This window comes from Melitaea cinxia, chromosome 12 (assembly GCF_905220565.1).
Source record: "Melitaea cinxia chromosome 12, ilMelCinx1.1, whole genome shotgun sequence".
Taxonomy (NCBI): domain Eukaryota; kingdom Metazoa; phylum Arthropoda; class Insecta; order Lepidoptera; family Nymphalidae; genus Melitaea; species Melitaea cinxia.
The window spans coordinates 4,163,080-4,184,033 of NC_059405.1; the positions used below are offsets into that span (position 1 = coordinate 4,163,080).

At 33.8% G+C, this 20,954-nt stretch overlaps 1 protein-coding gene across 1 annotated transcript in view; it reads left to right on the top strand.

Moving 5' to 3' along the window:
- Positions 1–17,636, top strand: part of LOC123658516 (5'-3' exonuclease PLD3-like) — a 60,613-nt gene extending 42,977 nt beyond the window's left edge. The window contains exons 8-11 of the mRNA XM_045593915.1: positions 2,891–3,022; positions 14,752–14,891; positions 15,317–15,482; positions 16,781–17,636. Of these exons, the coding sequence (XP_045449871.1) occupies positions 2,891–3,022; positions 14,752–14,891; positions 15,317–15,482; positions 16,781–17,023 (681 nt within the window). The 3' untranslated portion in view covers positions 17,024–17,636. The remainder of the gene's footprint in view (positions 1–2,890; positions 3,023–14,751; positions 14,892–15,316; positions 15,483–16,780) is intronic.
- The last annotated feature ends 3,318 nt before the right edge of the window (positions 17,637–20,954 follow it).

Here is a 20,954-nt window from a genome sequence, read left to right on the forward strand (position 1 = left end):
CCATTTAAAAAAAATTTCAATTTGACTACAGACTTTGACAATCAACAAAAAAGTATAATATGCGTGTGTGTGTCAAATACATTGTAGTGTGTGTAATGTTTTTTTATTTTATTGATTTAATATATTTTTATGCATAATAAAAAAAATATTATTCTGCGCTCCTTCTCTATATAAACTATGAGTGTACGAAATTTCATACTCCGACCGCGCAATTTTCGTAAATAGGGGTACAAAGTAGGAGTAGACGGGAAGTAAAAATATAATAATAATACTTTTCCTTGTATACCGGTAAGAAACAAAATAAGCCGAAACGTATGTTCTATTCTATGTGATCGTTACTGTCCTGACTTATGAAATATTATATAAAAGTTTGATATAAAAAGTTTATAATTTAAGTAATATTTTAATACATTTTATTATTTAATGACTTCGAAACTCCTCTCCGAGCGAGTTTACTTTTTAACAACGATAACGAGGCACGTTAATAATTCTAAAGTTGAAATTTGTTTTATAAAGTCACTCATCCAACTGAAGTTAAATTGCCTCTCTAGTTGTTCTGCGTGCTAATGGGAATACATAAGACTGTATTGTTATGTACAACGTACTGATAAGAAGACACGTATATAGATTATCCGACTACGATGATCCGATTTAATTCGTTTGGATTCTGAATATTAAATGATGCTTTTGATCGTCATTGTCTACGTCTGTACTCATAGTTTAGTTTTATGGATGTTATACATATCTTTTGGATATAATGTGTTTGAAACTTATTTTATTTATATATCTAATCACACATATTTATATACTTAGTTCAAATCAAAGTCATATAAAAACATATTTGTGCTTTGATACTTAAATACTTACTTGTCCTTTCTGTTTGTTTTTTTTTACCCGGAAATATGAATATAGCCTATTTATAGCAGCTTCGTGACTACAAAACGATATTTTAACATCGCCTCAAAAGTTTTCAACTGGTACGGACTTGCACGTGACTGTCGCATAATTATTATAGACCTCATTAAAACTCTGCGGTAAAAGTCGTTTTAACAATACATTAATATAATGAAACTTATATAGCGTTACAAATTGAAATCAAACTATATTTTAGACATATTAGCTCTATAGGGTAAGAAAATAACTACGTAAGGTAATGTAGAGCTATTAAGAATGAAGATTTCTTATAACAATCAGAAATATCTTTTTGGTTACCAACTTTTTTTTATTTTATTTATTTATTTAACAATTTTTATACGTACAGGATTATACACAATATTTTGTCATGGAGACTCACTATAATGGGTGTGCTTATCCCTGTAGGTTAAGTTGTTTAAAGAATTAAGGACAAAATTATGTCCAAAATTAAATAAAATGATAAGAGATTATTTTTGATGATTTTGGATGGATAACGTTCAGATTTTGCATAAATATTTGTGCCTGTATAATTACTAGCTGACTTGGCAAACGTTGTCTTGCCGCTAAACGCTATTTAAAAATAGGGGTTGATCGTAGAAAGTTGAAAATTTAAGGTTGTAGGTATTTTTTAATGTTGTATCATAAAAAATAAAAAATTAATTATTTATTTAAAATGTAAAAAAAAATTAGGGGTGGACAACTCTTAACATTTAGGGGGATGAAAAATAGATGTTCGAATAGAAATAGAATCGATTCTCAGACGTACCCAATATGCACACAAAATTTCATGAGAATCGGTCAAGCCGTTTCGGAGCAGTCGCACCGCGACACGAGAATTTTATATATTAGATGTAATAAATTCAGATATTTGTCACAAAAAATGTTCTGAGAAAGAGAAGGGATGGCAAAGTGTTGCAAAGTGTACCCACAACACACGATGACAACGATCATTCTGTCAAGAACCTACCGACTAAAAAAATAAATTTCTTCTTCTTCTTCTTCCTCTTCCTCTTCCTCTTCTTCCTCTTCCTCTTCTTCCTCTTCCTCTTCTTCGTCTTCCTCTTCCTCTTCTTCCTCTTCCTCTTCTTCCTCTTCCTCTTCTTCCTCTTCCTCTTCTTCCTCTTCCTCTTCTTCCTCTTCCTCTTCTTCCTCTTCCTCTTCTTCTTCCTCTTCCTCTTCTTCCTCTTCCTCTTCTTACTCTTCCTCTTTCCCTTCTTCCTCTTGTTCCTCTTCTTCATCTTCTTCCTCTTCTTCTTCTTCTCCTTCTTCTTCTTCTTCTTCTTCTTCTTCTTCTTCTTCTTCTTCTTATTGGAGTTACAATTTAAATTATAAATATATATATTTAATAATTTTTTGGTATTACAATTTAAATGTGACCACATGATAAAGCCGCCGCAGTACTAAAAAAAAGAAAACCCTAACCTATCTAATTTAACAATTGCACTGTTTATCGACATAATTGTTACAAAAAAAAAGTAACCCTAACCTATCTAATTTAAAAATTACCCCGTTTATTGACGTAATTTTATAACAGTAAATACTTTCGATTAAATTAAAAATTATCAAAATCGGTACACCCAGTACAAAGTAGGTCGAAGAAAAAAGCGTCAAGTAAAAACGCATTATTAAACAACTCGAGAATAACTCGAAAAGTAGTTGTTAGATCTCAAATAAATTTAAATGGGACAAAATTACACACACCACCTTTTGATTAAAAAAATTTTTGTCCACCTAATCAAAAGTTCTGAAGTCACATACATAAAAAATACAGTCCAATTGAGAACCTCCTCCTTTTTTGGAAGTCGGTTAAAACTTTACAAACGCACTATTCGTCACTACGATTTTCGAGGGGTTGTTGGTTGTCTAAGATTGTAAGGGATTTTTTTTTATATTTCAATGCCCCAGACACAGTATTTCATCCAATTTAGGTCTGTAAAGGGTTATGTGTTGACGTATATATTTGTCTTATATTCAGGTGTATTGGAGCCTGGGTACGGCAGACGCAGTGATACCAGACAGTTGGCCGACGGAGCTCAGCACGGACATAAATATGCAACACCCCATCAACATATCCGATGGGAACACAACGTACGGAGCTTATATCACCGTGAGTATTTCTTAAACCCAGTTCCTGTATTCAATAATTGTGTTTGTTTCCGAACAAAAAAAAAAAAACTGAATTTACATTGAAAAACATTAAATTTAGAACGCAATTGTGCGTTATCAGGGTTAACTCATTAACCATTCGTCAAATCGTATTCAAATTTATATGTGACACGACAAACACAAGCTTTCGATTAAAAAATAATCATCGAAATCGTTACACCCAGTAAAAATTTATGAGATAACACACGTAATAACTTTGATTGTTGTCAAATGAAAAAAAAAACAGACTTCAATTACATGGACAAGTAATAAAACGTAGGTCGACGAAAACGTTCGAACGAACATCTCCTGTTCATGTTACAATGCCATACATATTATAAAGGAGTCTAAATGTTAAAGCGGAATAAAAAATAAATTAAAAAATACTAGATATTTAACTATATATATTTATTAGTAGTATTTTGTGAAAAATATAAGTAAAACCTGTATAAAAGGTAGTCAACAATCTACAAATTTAAATCGAGTTTTCAAACTACTCGAGGGAAAACTTTAACAATACTGAGAGAAAATAGTCTCACGTTGCATACAATGTTCTGATCTAATGCAAGGGTACGTACAGTTTAATTTTAAACTTTATCAAACAGTAGAATATTACATTGTAGTTTGCAAATTTTTAATCAAATATATTTGCCTTAAAAATAGTTATAAAACAAATTCTTATTAAAATATACATATTTACAATTCACAACTTAAGAACTAAATATTTACAAATAGTTATGGTACTAATCATTTCCGCCTGAAATGGTGCCAAGAGTGCTGGCAGCATTTCCCCGTTGAATTGCTATGCCGATTCCCTGGGCATAAAATGCACCAGCCTTATTATCACCAGTGGAGGCAATAAGGCGAGGAGTTTGTAAAAAGTAGATAGTTTGCAAATTGTATAAAAGCTTCACATTAGACATAATTAAATTTTACTAATATCTAATTATTGTCTGTAAAATAACAATTCGAAATGCTTTTGAAGCCTAATAAAATATATAATTTTGATTGATTTTGTGTTTACAAAGGAAATTTTACACTCCCTAATTGTTTATTGTTCCATATAATATCATATAAAAACATAAATATTGTTACATTTTTATGAAAGTAATACATCCACAATAGAATATATATAACAGCTTAATAAGTGGAATCTAATAAACACGAGTCTACTGAACATTGCCTATTGTATGATATGATGAAAAGAATATTGAAAATCGCGAGTAGATTCTATAGTTTAGCTTATATGACTTTGTTCCTGCGGCTTAATAAACTTTAGCTTTCTAGATCTTTTACGATTAAAAAAATAATAATTCCTCACTCATAGCATAATTTGACACGTAAAAAATACTTTGATCATAAAAGATAATCAAATTCTAAAAATAATCGTTTAGAACGTTAGATTGTTTCTAATTTTTGTAAATTTCATTAATTCTATGTTGTATAATTACAGTAATGATGTTCAATAAATAATTGCAAACTGAACGATAATCTCGTAGCGTACACCTTACAATGTTCACGCGATACTAACATTAATAGCACTCACTCTGTTTGTATTGAAAGAGGTGAAAATTACAGTTTTCAAACTTTATCTACTAACGTTTAACCGCGTGTTTCGATACTGTCAGATGGATTTTTTATAGCTTCGTCCGCTCCCTTTAAGTCATAAAGATTTGTTTTTTTTTTTTTTTTTTTTTTTTAGTTTAGTCTTTTAAACAAACACGGATCGTTTAATTAGGGTTGATACCTCTTGAAGTTGTCACGTTTTAAACAAATCGGCCTTGTGTTAGATAATGGAAACTTGCACACACTTTTGTGTTTATATAAATCCCTTATTACATTATTTTAATATTTAAGTAATTTATTACATAACCTCTTGGTAAAATTATTACCAATATGTAACAATTTTAAGTGAAACATCCAGACGTTAAGAATTTGAATTAATGTCTTCATTGATGATTCGTTGTCCCGTTACGCTCATTGTACGCTTGCGCCGCATCTATCTCTCTTCCACTCGATTGGCCTATGCGTCCGAGGAGATGTTTTGTTATGACGTTGTCACGTTAAACTATCGTCGGTAAACCAACTTTAGAGACAACCATTTTTTTATATTTATTTTTTTACAAATATATATGGTTTTAAACCATACCTGCCTGTGTTCGTTTTCTCCGTTTTCTTCGTTTTATTAGCATTCTCCAATAATCATTAGATGTTCTATTAAACAGTACAATAATTGTAAGTGGTATTAATTTATATTCATATAGAATATTAGAAATACCTGAAGTACCTATTAAGATCTCTAAATAGTTCACACTTGTGATCACATCACACAGTACCGCAACACCGACTAAAGCAGACGCACGTTTTCCTTTCTTCTTCACCTCCCGCCCTTTGCACCACGGCATCACTGATATAATAATTTTCATGAATAGAAATAAGTCTACAATCGTAAGCACGTAAATAGTCGTCATTCTCGAGCCCATCAAAGCTTCGAAACCTTTGAGGTTGTACATAAACGGTACGATGAAATCACTGATACCCTTTATCATGATGAGAGTACCAATGCTGAAAACGGTCGCCTTTCGCTTACCGTAACTTATGTTACCAGTATAAACTAGCACAAGTCTTAAGTACGCGTGCAGACTGGCACAGAGTGTCCAACACGTTGACGCCAAGTATAGATATCCGTTGAGTAACGTAAAATAGTCGTCGACATCGTCCGCTCCGAAAATGTAATTCATATTTATCGCAATCAAATGTAAAGTTCCACAAACGATTTGGTTGATGCTTATGTAGTTGTGCAAGCTCCGCCACTTCGGGTTTAAGATCCATATCAGTATCAATATGGTTGAAAATATCGAAGACAGGATGGCTGCTACCAGTGATGTTGATATAATCGTAGTCATATTGGTTGGTATATTGAACAATAAAATATTAGAGTGACGTAAATGTAACTTACTCTCACATTATTGTAATACACATTAAATATTACAGAAAATAGAAAATAAACCTGCCCAAAGCTTAATTAACGCGATCTCATTAAAATTGTGTCGCATAAAATATTGTTATTTTAGATAAATAATAATACTTCAACATTAATTAACTATTGCCTACCGTACTTCATTCACATGTAATTTTATTAAAAGTAATTTTAAATCGGATTCTGTCATAATTTAATATTAAAGTTATTTTTTTATGCGTTCTTTTATTGATTAATTTAATAATTGCTTTGTGATCTTCGTGATCAATAACAGCTACAGAACGCCCCATTCGTAGGTACGCAGTTAGGCAGTTAGGAAAATATATTCATATTTGGATAAATTGAAACTAATGTGTAATTTTCTAATATTTATTTTTATTATTGTCATATCGCAACTGTACTAGTCTATAGATATAAAATATAACTATGTGTACTGTTGACTCTCATTCCTACATTCTTAGTTTTGTTTCTAGTTCTGCAAAATTTGGTCCTATACCTAAATCTTCTATCTTTTTTATCCACTATCTTACTTTTATATCTAAGTATATTTTTTAATACTTATTTTTAACAAATGTGTATGGTATTTAAACCATGCTTGCCTGTGTTCGTTTTCTCCTTTTTCTTCGCTTTATAAGCATTCTCCAATAGTCATTAGACGTTCTATTAAACAGCACAATAATTGTAATTGCTATTAGTCTATATTCAAATAGGAAATTACAAATACCTGAAGCACCTATAAACAACTGTAAATAGTTCACACTTGTTATAACATCACACAGTACCGCAACACCGACTAAAGCAGATGCACGTTTTCCTTTTTTCTTTACCTCCCGCTCTTTGCACCACGGCATCACGGATATAATAATTCTGACGAATAGAAATAAATTAACGATCGTAAGCATAAATATAGTCACCATTCTCGAACCGATCAATTCAAAGAATCCTTTGAGATCGTACATAAACGGTATAATGAAATCGCTGACACTCTTTATTATTATAAGAGTTCCAATGCTGAAGACGGTCGCCTTTCGCTTACCGTAACTAATTTTGCCGGTGAACACCAACACGAGTCTTAAGTACGCGTGCAGACTGGCACACAGGGACCAGCATGTGGACGCCAAGTATAAATATCCATTGAGTGAAATAAAGAAGTCCTCGAATTCGTCTATTATTGTCTCTCCGAGTATGTCTTTTAAATTTATCGCAATCAAATGTAATGTTCCACAAACGATTTGGTTGATGCTTATGTAGTTGTGCAAGCTCCGCCACTTCGGGTGTAAGATCCATATCAGTATCAATATGATTGAAAATATCGAAGACAGGATGGCTGCTACCAGTGATGTTGATAATATAGTAGTCATTTTTGTTTCGTACTAAAATAAAACAAATAAACAGAGTGACATTAACATAACGCGTTGACCCGATATAGTAATACTCGTATACATTTTTTACATGGAAAATAGAAAAATACCTACCTAAAGCTTAATTAATGCAATCTCATTAAAATTATATCGTATACGAAAAACCAATATTTATTTCAGATAAATAACTCTGATGTTAATTAACTACTGGTTACCCGCTGTTTCGTCAGCTTGGAATTTTGTAAAAAGTAATTTCGAATTAGTTTCTGTTCGCCATTGTATATTAATATAATTTTGTGGATTCTTTATTTTCTAATTGAATTCAAAAATTGCTTCGAATCTTATATAGTTTCTGCAAGTATTAACTCCTATAAATTATTTTCTTTATACATTAAAAAACTTAGTTATTAATTATACCCATAGAAGTATACAAAACTCTTTTTTGACTGGTCTAAGATTGAAGCTGGTGTCTCGCAAGGGCACGTATTGTTACCGTTTTTTTTTTTTATATCTTCATTATAACCATTGCTCATTTACTTCTCGCTAATAGTAGTATGCTAAAGTTATCTAAATTCGCTCGAGCATAATCTTCGCTGGTTTGCCATTATGATGATGGACATTTTAATCAGTCAGGAACATCAGCATATGTGAGCAAGTTTTTGCTCGGAGAGTAAATTTATCCAAGTCAGCCTACATTTATCCATAGCAAACTTAGCAGTTTATTTAAGAGTTTGTACATTTTTTAGTACGGATTATACACATATTATATAGTATGGACCATACGGATTGGGGCACAGAAATCGCAGGGGGTAGATGCTTGTCAACTTCCTCGAATCGGAGGGGCTTTTCTTGATGAACACATTTTTTGAGAAGAGCCTCAAAGGAGGTGGACATGGCAATGCCCTGATACTGTGACGAGGAACGAGATAGATTTCATCATGCTTGAAGACAAAAGTCTTCGAGCAATGCGTCCTGCCTGTGTTAACATACGGAGCCGAGTCGTGGACACTGACGAAGGGACTGGTCCACAAAAGTCGCTCAACGTGCAATGGAACGGGCTATGCGTGGGGTATCTCTCAAAGATAGGATTAGAAATGAGACCATTCGCGAGAGAACGAAAATAACCGACATAGCCCACAGAATTAGCAAGTTGAAGTGGCAGTGGGCTGGCCATCTGTGTTGTAGAACCGATGGTCGTTAGAGCAGACGGATCCTGGAGTGGAGACCGCGTCTTGGCAAACGCAGTGTGGGACCTACTCTGGCCCGTTAGACCGACGATCTACGTAAGATTGCCGGTGTAGGCTGGATGAGGATTGCGGAAAACCGGGATGTCTGGCGTGAACTTCGGAGGTCTATGTCCAGCAGTGGACTGCGATAGGCTGAAATGATGACTGAACTTGTTTGTAAACGAGCATAATAAAAATGAAATTAATGGAAATTTTATGTCTGGCTCAAAGTAAAATATATTAAAATAGCGATAGTAATAAAATATAACTATAAAAACATTTTTAAAATAATAAACACAATTTGGTCGAGAAATTCTTCTCATTAACAAGTATTTCGAATTTCTGCGTTGTTTCTCGAATAGAATCTAGCTGCATTCATTACCCGCGCGTATTCATATCGGAAATTCAATTTAATATTTATCAAGGACGCAGTAAAAGAGTCAGATAAAGTTTTTATTAGATCGGACTGGCACACGGTCTGCTATAAATGACATCATTTAACACATATACATAGGTATATATGTACATTAAGTGATATTGTTTGCATACGATTGAAAGCTAGCGATCGGTAACGCTATAGAAGCGACCTTTGACACCTAACGCATTAACCTTTTATATGGTGCGACAGGTCGTTTAAGAATAGTTATTTTATTACAATACTGCAGATTACTGATGGTTTTAAAAAGGGTCTATTTCATCGGTTTTCAAAATGCTATTTGACGAATGACTTTATTCAACAGATAAAAGTTTGATTTGTTATTCTTATTTATCATCTAATTCCACTATATTTACTAGATATTTATATTCCTAAATGTGAATCTAAAATGTCGTCGTTTATAATTTAAGAGGAAAACATTCCAATTGCTAATTCTACCTCCTGCTCTTAAAGTCTATTCGTAACATATACAGGATAAAGTCTATCCACAACCGGCGCAATCGCCTCTAGAGTTGAGTTTCTTGCCGATTGTTCTTAGCGGGATCCGACATTCTGAATCGGTAACTTGATAGCTTCACAATATTAACTATAATTGTGTAATTTGTTAAAAAAATATTACTTACAAATGATGTCTGTCGTGAATGTCTCTGTAACCAATGTCTGTCAAATGACGATTCAAAAGTGCTTTTGAACTATATTAAAAAAAAAAGAAGAAATTTTCAGTTTCAGTGGTTTAGTTTGATTGATTTTGAGTTCTTAGCTTTTTAAAGTAAAGTCCAGTAAATTTGTTCTAGAACTTGTGTGTATCTAGAAAATTATCTACTAGTATTAATGCAACTTAGTGGTATAAATTACGCGAGCTATCTAGTAATGAAGGAGTACTATATATAAGACACTGTATATAAGATATAGCATAAGAGTTGGAGCTTTATGCGCTGCTTGTACTGCAATAAGTCAGGCGCAGTTTTGCATGTAAATAATTATGTATTCTATTTCTATTCCATAAGTCGTAACGTGGTATTTTACAGTCAATTTATTATAATAATATGTGCTTCTAATTGTAGAATAATTGTGGAATCAGTTGACTAGTTATAAGAATTTATTAATAAAACGTTTTTAATAAAAAATAATAATAATAATCATACCGACAAAAAACCGGAAAACAAAAATTTGTAAACCTTTTTTAAGTTTTTGGTTTTTCGGTTTTTTGTCGGTCTTTATTTTTATTATCTTAAAAAGTTTTTACGTATTTTCGCCGAAAAAAAACTTTTTTTTTTTTTTAAATTAACGGTACATGGCATGTAATAGCATTTGTACACTGACTAGCAAGAAAGTCTACAAATATGTTTCATAGAATTAGCATTAGCATAGCCTCGCGGCGATTACGACGTTTATTATAATGAATTCCGTTCTTATAGATCGTTATCGTCAAATTGTTCTTTTTTTCGGTTGACGCGTGCGTGTTATGAGGTATTATTTTTATATCATAAAATATCGTATTTCTTACATAATCTATCACATTTTTAACCGACTTCAAAAATTATTAAAAAATTATTATTATTAAAAATAATTGTTCATATATTAGTAAAGTATTTTTTATTCTATTACTGTCTGCTCATTCAAAGGAAAATAGATAATGATAAATTATAAAAAAAAAAACAAAAAATAGTTTAAAGCAGGATTAAAGCGGTTTCGCCAACTCGTAGTTGAGGCTGCCCAGCAGTGAGATGTTACAGGCAGAATCGTAAAGCGATACTTATTACTCTATCTACAAAGTAGTTGTATACTTTTTGATTTCGTGTCTGATATAATGTCGTTTCGAGTGTAAGTTCAATCAATATTGCTGTTACATTGTTATGTTGCAATTCATTGTATAATGGACTTGTTCATTGTTGGATCAATTCGATCTAGCGTGTAGTATACAAGTGATATCATGTTTCAATTTTATGTTCTTTGGTAAAAATGCTTTGTGTGATGTTCTAGTTATTACTAGTTAAGTAGGTACTTAGAATTATGATAAGAAGTTTTAGTATAAAAAACACATCAATATGAACAAAACAGTTTGTACGGTTTTGAAGTTCTGCTTTTTCTTAGTGTTAATATTTCTAGTGGCGATAGTCATTTATTATTTCGTCAACTTTTTATTCTATTCTGCTGTTACGTTAATTTTATGGGACTCCGAGCATTACGGTCCACCGAGCTATGTTGTGAGAATTCTTGTAATAATTCACAACCAAGAGACATAATATATTCATTTAAGATTAAGTTTATTTAAGGTCTTATGTTCAATTGGTCAAAACTGTAAAATCTTGAAGGATTCTTCTTTGTAACCGACTTGAAAAAAGAGTACGTTACCACTTGTACTGTAATATTTTTCTAATTTAATCTATATATCTGACAGATAGTTTTTGAGTTTTTTCTAATCTATAATCTATAATCTATAATATATATAAAAGCGAGAGGTCACTCACTCATCACGAAATCTCCGAAACTATAACACCTACAAACTTGAAATTTGGCAGGTAGGCTCCTTATAGGACTTAGACATCCGCTAAGAACGGATTTTACGAAACTCGACCCCTAAGGGGGTAAAACGGGGGTTGGAAGTTTGTATGAAAGTCCTATGTTTTTGGAGTAAGAGACCTGAAATTTAAAATGTATGCTCTATAGATGGTGAGAAAGTGACCAAATAATGTATCTTTAGAAATCAACCCCTTTTTGGGGTTGAAACGGGGGATGGTACATTGACTCACTGATCACGAAATCTCCGAAACTATAACACTTACAAACTTGAAATTTGGTAGGAAAGCTCCTTATAGGGCGTAAACATCCGCTAAGAACGAATTTTACGAAAATAGACCCCTAAGGGGGTAAAACGGGGGTTGGAAGTTTGTATGAAAGTCCTATGTTTTTGAAGTAAGAGACCTGAAATTTAAAATGTATACTCTATAGATGATGAAAAGGCGTCCAAATAATGTATCTTTAGAAATCAACCCCTTTTTGGGGTTAAAACGGGGATGGTAGGTTGACTCACTGATCACGAAATCTTCGAAACTATAACACCTATAAACTTGAAATTTGGCAGATAGGCTCCTTATAGGACGTAAACATCTGCTAAGAACGGATTTTACGAAACTCGACCCCTAAGGGGGTAAAACGGGGGTTGGAAGTTTGTATGAAAGTCCTATGTTTTTGAAGTAAGAGACCTGAAATTTAAAATGTATACTCTATAGATGATGAAAAGGCGTCCAAATAATGTATCTTTAGAAATCAACCCCTTTTTGGGGTTAAAACGGGGATGGTAGGTTGACTCACTGATCACGAAATCTCCGAAACTATAACACCTACAAACTTGAAATTTGGCAGGTAGGCTCCTTATAAGACGTAGACATCCGCTAAGAACGGATTTTACGAAACTCGACCCCTAAGGGGGTAAAACGGGGGTTGGAAGTTTGTATGAAAGTCCTATGTTTTTGAAGTAAGAGACCTGAAATTTAAAATGTATGCTCTATAGATGATGAAAAGGCGTCCAAATAATGTATCTTTAGAAATCAACCCCTTTTTGGGGTTAAAACGGGGATGGTAGGTTGACTCACTGATCACGAAATCTCCGAAACTATAACACCTATAAACTTGAAATTTGGCAGATAGGCTCCTTATAAGACGTAAACATCCGTTAAGAACGAATTTTATGAAAATCGACCCCTAAGGGGGTAAAACGGGGGTTTGAAGTTTGTATGAAAGTCCTATGTTTTTGAAGTAAGAGACCTGAAATTTAAAATGTATGCTCTATAGATGATGAAAAGGCGTCCAAATAATGTATCTTTAGAAATCAACCCCTTTTTGGGGTTGAAACGGGGTATGGTACGTTGACTCACTGATCACGAAATCTCCGAAACTATAACACCTACAAACTTGAAATTTGGCAGAAAAGCTCCTTATAGGACGTAAACATTCGCTAAGAACGGATTTTACGAAACTCGACCCCTAAGGGGGTAAAACGGGGGTTGGAAGTTTGTATGAAAGTCCTATGTTTTTGAAGTAAGAGATTTGAAATTTAAAATGTATGCTCTATAGATGATGAAAAGGCGTCCAAATAATGTATCTTTAGAAATCAACCCCTTTTTGGGGTTAAAACGGGGATGGTAGGTTGACTCACTGATCACGAAATCTCCGAAACTATAACACCTATAAACTTGAAATTTGGCAGGTAGGCTCCTTATAAGACGTAAACATCCGCTAAGAACGAATTTTATAAAAATCGACCCCTAAGGGGGTAAAACGGGGGTTTGAAGTTTGTATGAAAGTCCTATGTTTTTGAAGTAAGAGACTTGAAATTTAAAATATACGCTCTTTAGATAGTGAGAATGTGTCCCAATAATGTATCTTTAGAAATCAACTCCCTTTTGGGGTTAAAACGGGGATGGTAGGTTGACTCCCTCATCACGAAATCTCCGAAACTATAACAGCTACAAACTTGAAATTTGGCATATAGGTTTCTTATAGGGCGTAGACAGTAGTGAGGAGGTGTCCAAATAATGCATCGTAATCTATATATATAAAAGAGAAAGGTCACTGACTCACTCATCACGAGAACTCAAAAACCGCTGGATGGTCCATCTATCCAGCATGGACAAAGATGAAATTTGGCAGGGATGTAGATTACCTATAGTTAGTAGTCGCCGCTAAGAACGGATTTTGCGATATTTCACCGCTAAGGGGGTTTAATTACGGTTGATAGTTTGTATGAAACATATACAGCAGCTATAAGTTCACCTGATAGGTTATTTATACTGCAGCTTGAAAATAAAACTAAAAATGTAGTGTGTAGAGGTTTTATAAAAATAGCTATTAAATTATACTAAATTGTGCCTTTTAAAAAGTTACTCAGTGTGATAAGCATTTCAAGTGACTGAAGTAAAAAAATAATTTGCATTAAACATCTTTATAGTAATGCATTACTATAAAGATGTTTAATGATAAGATATGCATATCTTCATAACCACGCGGACGTAGTCGCGGGCGTCCCCAAAAGTGTATGTGATCGATTCCCTCAAAATCTACTAAACGGATTTACATGCGGTTTCACTAATGGAGAGAGGGCTTCAAGAGAAAGGTTTACGGAATAGCTAAGCCGATTTTGATGAAAGTTTCATTGGAAGTTTGCTGGGAAAACTTTGTGACACATTGATTTCAACGCGGGCGAAGCCGCGGGCACAGCTAGTAATATTATATTTAGTTGACTCTTTTTTCGTCTACCTACGCTGTATTATTATCCCATGTAATTAAAGTCGATGTTTTTTCATTCACAAGAAAATACAATTATTTATATAATACTTTTGAATAAAAGCTTCCTAATACCCAACCACGCACCAACACCAAAAAAGCAGTATACGCTGAGGTTAAGGTATTGGCAAAAAAAAGTATTGTTAAAAAAAATTAAGATAATATTGTGACAGAAAAATTCCGTCATCGTCGGACCACGTCCTAGCTTCACTAGGCACTCGCAGGCCTGTCGATCTGTAGTTTTAAGTAATAAACCGCCTGTAGGATAAGCATAATTATAATGCATGATATTTAATTAAAGGCATGGGGATTTTAGACTCCGTGGATGTTAATTTTAAATAAAAAAATAAAAAACATATCCAACCACGCATTAAACCCAATATGTGTTTCCATATTACATAGAGTTCCCCTCCGCCTCTGAGTCCGGCGGGTCGAACGAACGACGACGATGCTATAGTGAACATCATTAACTCCGCCGAAGAGTTCGTCTATATCGCCGTCATGGACTACGGGCCGGCGTTGGAGTACGCGCCGAAACTCAAGTACGAACTTTGCATATATTTTATACTAGCTGCTGCCCGCGACGTCGTCTGCGTGAACGCTTTACAGCACCAAAAATACCTACGATTATACCTTTTAAAATAACATTCATTTACCCGTTTCTTCTTTACATTTCATATCTACAGAAAAATCTCATAGATGGCGCTTTTACTTATATGCATTTAATTATGTTTATCGGCTTAGTTACTTATATTATGTATAATGGTGCGTATATGATAGCATATTAGAGCAACGTTATAAAAATATAGAGGTATTTTTTATTTTGTGAAAAGCAAATTCGTGGAGGCGTGCAAAAAAAACGAAGCCTATCAAAAAAAATAATAATCTTTTAACCCATTTTTCTTACGTATTATTTATTTATTTCTTACGTATTATTTTTATTACAATTTTAAATTATTTCCCTTAGATTCTGGCCGAAAATCGACGACGCGATACGTCGTGCGGCACTCGAAGCGCGCGTCCGCGTCCGTATGTTGATCAGCTGGTGGCGCCACTCGCAGCCCGCCGAGGACCACTTCCTCGCCTCGCTGGCGGCGCTCGCGCGCGCCTACCCGCGCGTCGACATACAGGTGGTGAGTGTCCATACACACACACGCAAACGCGCATATGTGCACGCTGCTCTCAGGCGCGTCGACATACAGGTGGTGAGTGTCCATACACACACACGCAAACGCGCATATGTGCACGCTGCTCTCAGGCGCGTCGACATACAGGTGGTGGGTGTCCATACACACACACGCAAACGCGCATATGTGCACGCTGCTCTCAGGCGCGTCGACATACAGGTGGTGAGTATCACACGCACACGCACACGCGCACGCTGCTCTCAGGCGCGTTGACCTACAGGTGGTGAGTGTCACACACACACGCGCGCACACGGACACACGGACTAAGCTATATTATAGCCTATTGGCGTTTGCGACACCAGGACTATTACAAGCACCTTGCCGATACTCTCGACCCTCCCCAGCTTCCCTAGTTAGAGCCCCCTGTGATCAGTTATCTTAGCCTGTGGTGGAATGCCATCCCTGAACACCGGAACCCGATCCCTGCTATCCACAGTACGTCCTAACTCACCACAGGAACACAACACTACTTGATGGTCTTTTTTAAGGTTTTTTTTTATATCACTAGTTCGGCAAACAAGCGTACGGTTCACCTGATGGTAAGAGATTACCGTAGCTTATAGACGCCTGCAACACCAGAAGCACCGCAAGCGCGTTGCCGACCCAATCCCCCCCAGGAGCTCTGGTCACCTTACTCATCAACAGGAACACAATACTGCTTGAAAGCAGTATTATTTAGCTGTGGTCTAATTAATTTCCTAATATGACTGTTCCAAATTTTTAGCAAGTTATTTCCTGGTGTATCTTACGTCAATAGGACGCACATGTCACTCTAAACACTACGTATCAGAAGAATTGCTACATAATTCGATGAATGAAATTCGTAAACAGTAAGAACGTAGCAACCGTCTACGAAGTGCTTCAGAATTCGCTACAGTTCTGAAGATTTGCTACGTGTATTGGTGAAGTTAATTCGTAGCAAGCGTCACGATATCTGCTACGAATATACCGTTGCTACGGTTGCGATGATATGAAATTCGATACCTCAGCGCAATGGTCACGCCGCTGGCTTGTGGCTGTTACGCTAGTGATTGCGGGTTCGACCCCCCTGTACATGCATTAGTATTGTCTGGGCATTTTGCTTGTGTATTGTGTATGTTTCCGGACTCTCGACACAGCATTCAATCCTTTGAGTGTGAGGCGTTTATTTATTCATTTATACATTCAAGCCCCATCATAAAACTATAACATATTTTATGTAAAGGCTAAGTAAATATAATTTAATAGTGAATGTGTCGTTTTAGCGCCGCTTCATCGTACCATCGACGCCTGATCAGGACAAGATCCCGTACGCGCGCGTCAATCACAACAAGTACATGGTGACAGATCGAGCGGCATACGTCGGTACGTCGAATTGGTACGGCGATTACTTCATAGACACGGCGGGGGTCGCGATCGTAACCGACGGCGCGCTCTTGGTCTCGCTCCGAGCTCTGTTCGAGCGCGACTGGGCCTCGCCGTACGCCGTGCCGCTGCGGGCCTTATAGCGGCACACGCGGTTCCTTTTTCAAATTGTGTGATATTCCAAAAATTGTTTAATGTGATTCCAAATTCAAATTATTTAATGTGATTCACTATTCTCTTGCGCGTGATAGTTTTAAATTGTATGATAATATTCCAACGTTGTTCCAAATTTAAATCTTTCCCAGCGATACACCACATTCTTCTGTGCATTATTATGTGTGTGTTATATACACGCTCCTAATCTCGCGGATTTTTAATTTCAACGTTCTAAATTTAAATTATTCTTAACATTCATCAGTTTTTGTTGTCTGTTATTTTCCAAATTTAAATTTTGGTTGCCGCACGAACGCATGTTAAAAGGTGTCAGATTTCTATTTTAATACTAATCATGCGTGAGTCTAATTTAATTGGTACGATTTTGTAATTTCTTTAAAATTTTCCTTTTTCAGTCTTATTTGAGAATTCATCCATGATTCACCAATCAATTGTAGTTACAAATATCTTAAATAATAATATGACAAGATTAAAACTTATTTAAAATTAGTCGATCATATATTCCGACTTGCTTTTGATTTAGTATTAACAGTACTAAAATTAAATAAAAATAAAAAAAAACAATTTCACCACGATGGTGCTTGTTGTGACTTTTCAACATTATTATTTTGCGGGAAGTTATTTCCTATTAAAAATATTTACAGATACAAATAACAAAGTGCCAAAAGATTGACACACGGTATTGTTACTTCATAACTATAATAGTATTGGGATAAATACAAAAATGTAAAAAAAATACTGTATAAAATCGCCCTATTACACTAGCAGATCAATCTCTTACAAATATTATAATAAATTATAGAATAATAACTATTATAGTTATGACGTCATCCATAGCACAGTTAATTTTAAATTTTATTTCTCCAAATTTCAAAATAACAAGTCACCGCTCCACTAGTCAATCAAATAAATAAAAATACTTCAAAATATTATATTCTATATAAAATAAATAATAATATGATAAACTATGTCTCGTTTTTATCCAGTGTATTTTTTCTATAATTTGCTGCCAACGAATGACAGATAGTGAAAAAAAATGTAAATAGTTTCAGTGTATCGTTTAAACATTTCGTATTATTAGGCTATCGGTTGCGGAACTTAAAACCTATTTGTATGTTCTATATTATAAACTCAGAGTTTGGAGTGGTCTGAAACGTTTGTGTTTATGTAGATTTTTATATCTTCTAGTTTTAAGTATTATTTTATTTTTAGTAGTTAAGGTTTTGGTGACCTCTACCCAAATGTCTAAGAGTTAAACTGTTTAAAACTATCACTACTAAGTTTATATTTTTTAGGAAGTAAGTGGAAAGTAAAGTATCTGAGTATTATTTTTCCAACACGAAATAAATAATAACAACAACATTATTTTTACCTGTTTGAATTTTAAAGATTTTTATATATCTTAGGAGTAAATTTCTGCATTGCATAGTTGTACTTAAAAATGTATTCGTATTAGTAAATATGTTATTTCACTAGTTTTGTCTTAATTTGTTAAAGTTCTTAACTGTAATGAAATATACTGAAGAATTGTTTTTCAATTGTAATAAAGGACACTCATTCTTGTTTCATTATTATAACTTTTCAACAAAACGTTTTTAAATAACTTTTGTTTTATTGTTTCTGTAACATATCATAATCGCATGGTATAAAATATGTAGAGTTAATAAAATGTAGATAAGTTTCACTTGTACGTAAATACGCGGGCAATTACTATCTCTTCTTAAGTATGCATGAGTGCTTGGAATCTGCTAAATAAACTTTTCTGATCCGGCTCCAACAATTTTCATAAAAATTAGTATGCAGGGGTTTCGGGGGCGATAAATCGATCTAGCGAGGATTAATTTTTAGTAAATGTCGTTGTATCCGTGTTTTCAGGCAATAAAAAACTGCTACAATATTATTAGAATACGAAGGTATATTTCAACACTATCTTCAATGTTATAATAGTTCCGGTGCGATTCCGCAACGAGAAGACCCTGGTTCGAGTCCAGTTGTGTCTAGTCCGATTTTTCCCCCTTTTTTTCAAGTCTTATGAGAAAAACTATTATTGGAAGCCTTATCAATGCATCTAACTCGTATCAAATATATATTTTTAAAAAATATTTCATAATATTATTTTATTATTAAGAGCGAAAAATATTATTTATATTTCATCATTATGTAATTCGTATTTAAATATAATTTCATAATGATTCGTATATATATATATATAAAAATACCGAGCTCATCGGTCATCCCGGTACTAAGCTTAAAATAAACAAAAAAAAAAAATAAGAATGTGTTTGGTAAATTAACTTAACAAAAAAGCCATTAAAATGTTGAATTTCTGCATTTATAGTACCCGCGTTAAATTTATTACCTATTTGCTAATTTAAACAGAAGGAGATTGGAACATTTGTAAGTCTGGATACAAAAGTAACAAAACGGACAACTGCTTATATATATAAAACTTTAAAAGAATTTGCAAAAAAGTAGTATATATATATATCTTATATATACGGGCCGTCCTATAATAAAGATATACTTATAAGACGGCCCGTATTTTTTAGGTATAAAGCTACAAAATATAAATATTATAAAATGTACTTTTTGTTTCATGTTGATAACTTATACCTACTTGTTCATTGTAATAAAACATGTTTGATAAGAAACTTCTCATTTATAAATTATAATTATGCCTGCTGTTGTTTAAATAAACCGTTTTACTGTGTACAAGTTTTGTGATTAAAAATCTTGAAATATCTCTGACGAGGCGTGTCTATACCCTATAAAAAAGTCTCATAGATGTTATGGCCTCTCATAACTCTGATATGAATTTGGTCCGCATTTATCCAAGCTTTTATGAGTTTTATGATATTTTTTCCATAGGATTGTGTATGGTTGTTATATTTTTTGCGTATTTTTTCCTAAAATTTAAGTGTATATGATGTATTATTTGTTTAAAATGTTTCAAAAACATTTCTTAAATGTAGGATTAAGATTTTCTTCATATTTATATTAAGGTGTTGAAAGCAATAGGGTTTTGTATTGAGAAACAATATGCGTGATACTTGTACTAAAGTTAATAAACTATTCTATCCTATAATACCTTTTTTGTTTACTCCTAAACTTACATAAATATCATTGAATAAAAATCCTTTAAATATACGACAATAACGAAATCAGATATTGGATACAATATAATTCTACATGAAGGACACTTTCGTCAATTATAAACATACATATAAACTTTAATATTAATGAATGATTACATATTGAAAGTTGGTTTTTAGTTCATATCGATCTTGTAGTGTATACCGTTAAGATACATACCTTTGAGATAGCACTGTATCTGGACAAAAAAAAACAACTGTCAATTAACTATCATCTTTTAGTACTCTTTTTGAGGTAAGCTACAAAAAAAATCTTTTGAGCTCTTTTATTTAGGTTTCTCTTATATAAAACACCACGGGACTACTTGCACATACAACCAAGACACAGACAGACGTAAGAGCTAATCCTCTCACATAGCCGCTGTACCAGTTTCCTGACTGAACGAGGAGAATAATAGCGGTGCCTTTTTGTAAGGTACAGAGTAGTTCCAGTAGTAAGTGGTCAATTTCCTACCATTTAGACCCAGTCAGAAGCCCTGCAAGTAATACAGGGTCGAGACTGGACCGATAGCTATTACACGCTCTCAATTTTGGAGCGAGCTAGAAAACTCACCGACTCCGATTCTCTAACAGAGGACTCATCGCTCACTATTTAAGCCCACGCCTCGTCTACTCAATTTATGTGTCTGAGTCTTGACTTACTCTTAAAAAGAACGATAATGAAATTTTGATCTCAAATGGTTTAGCTTATGTAGGGTATAGTATATCTTTAAAAAATGTTACACTAGAAGAATATATGAACACAATA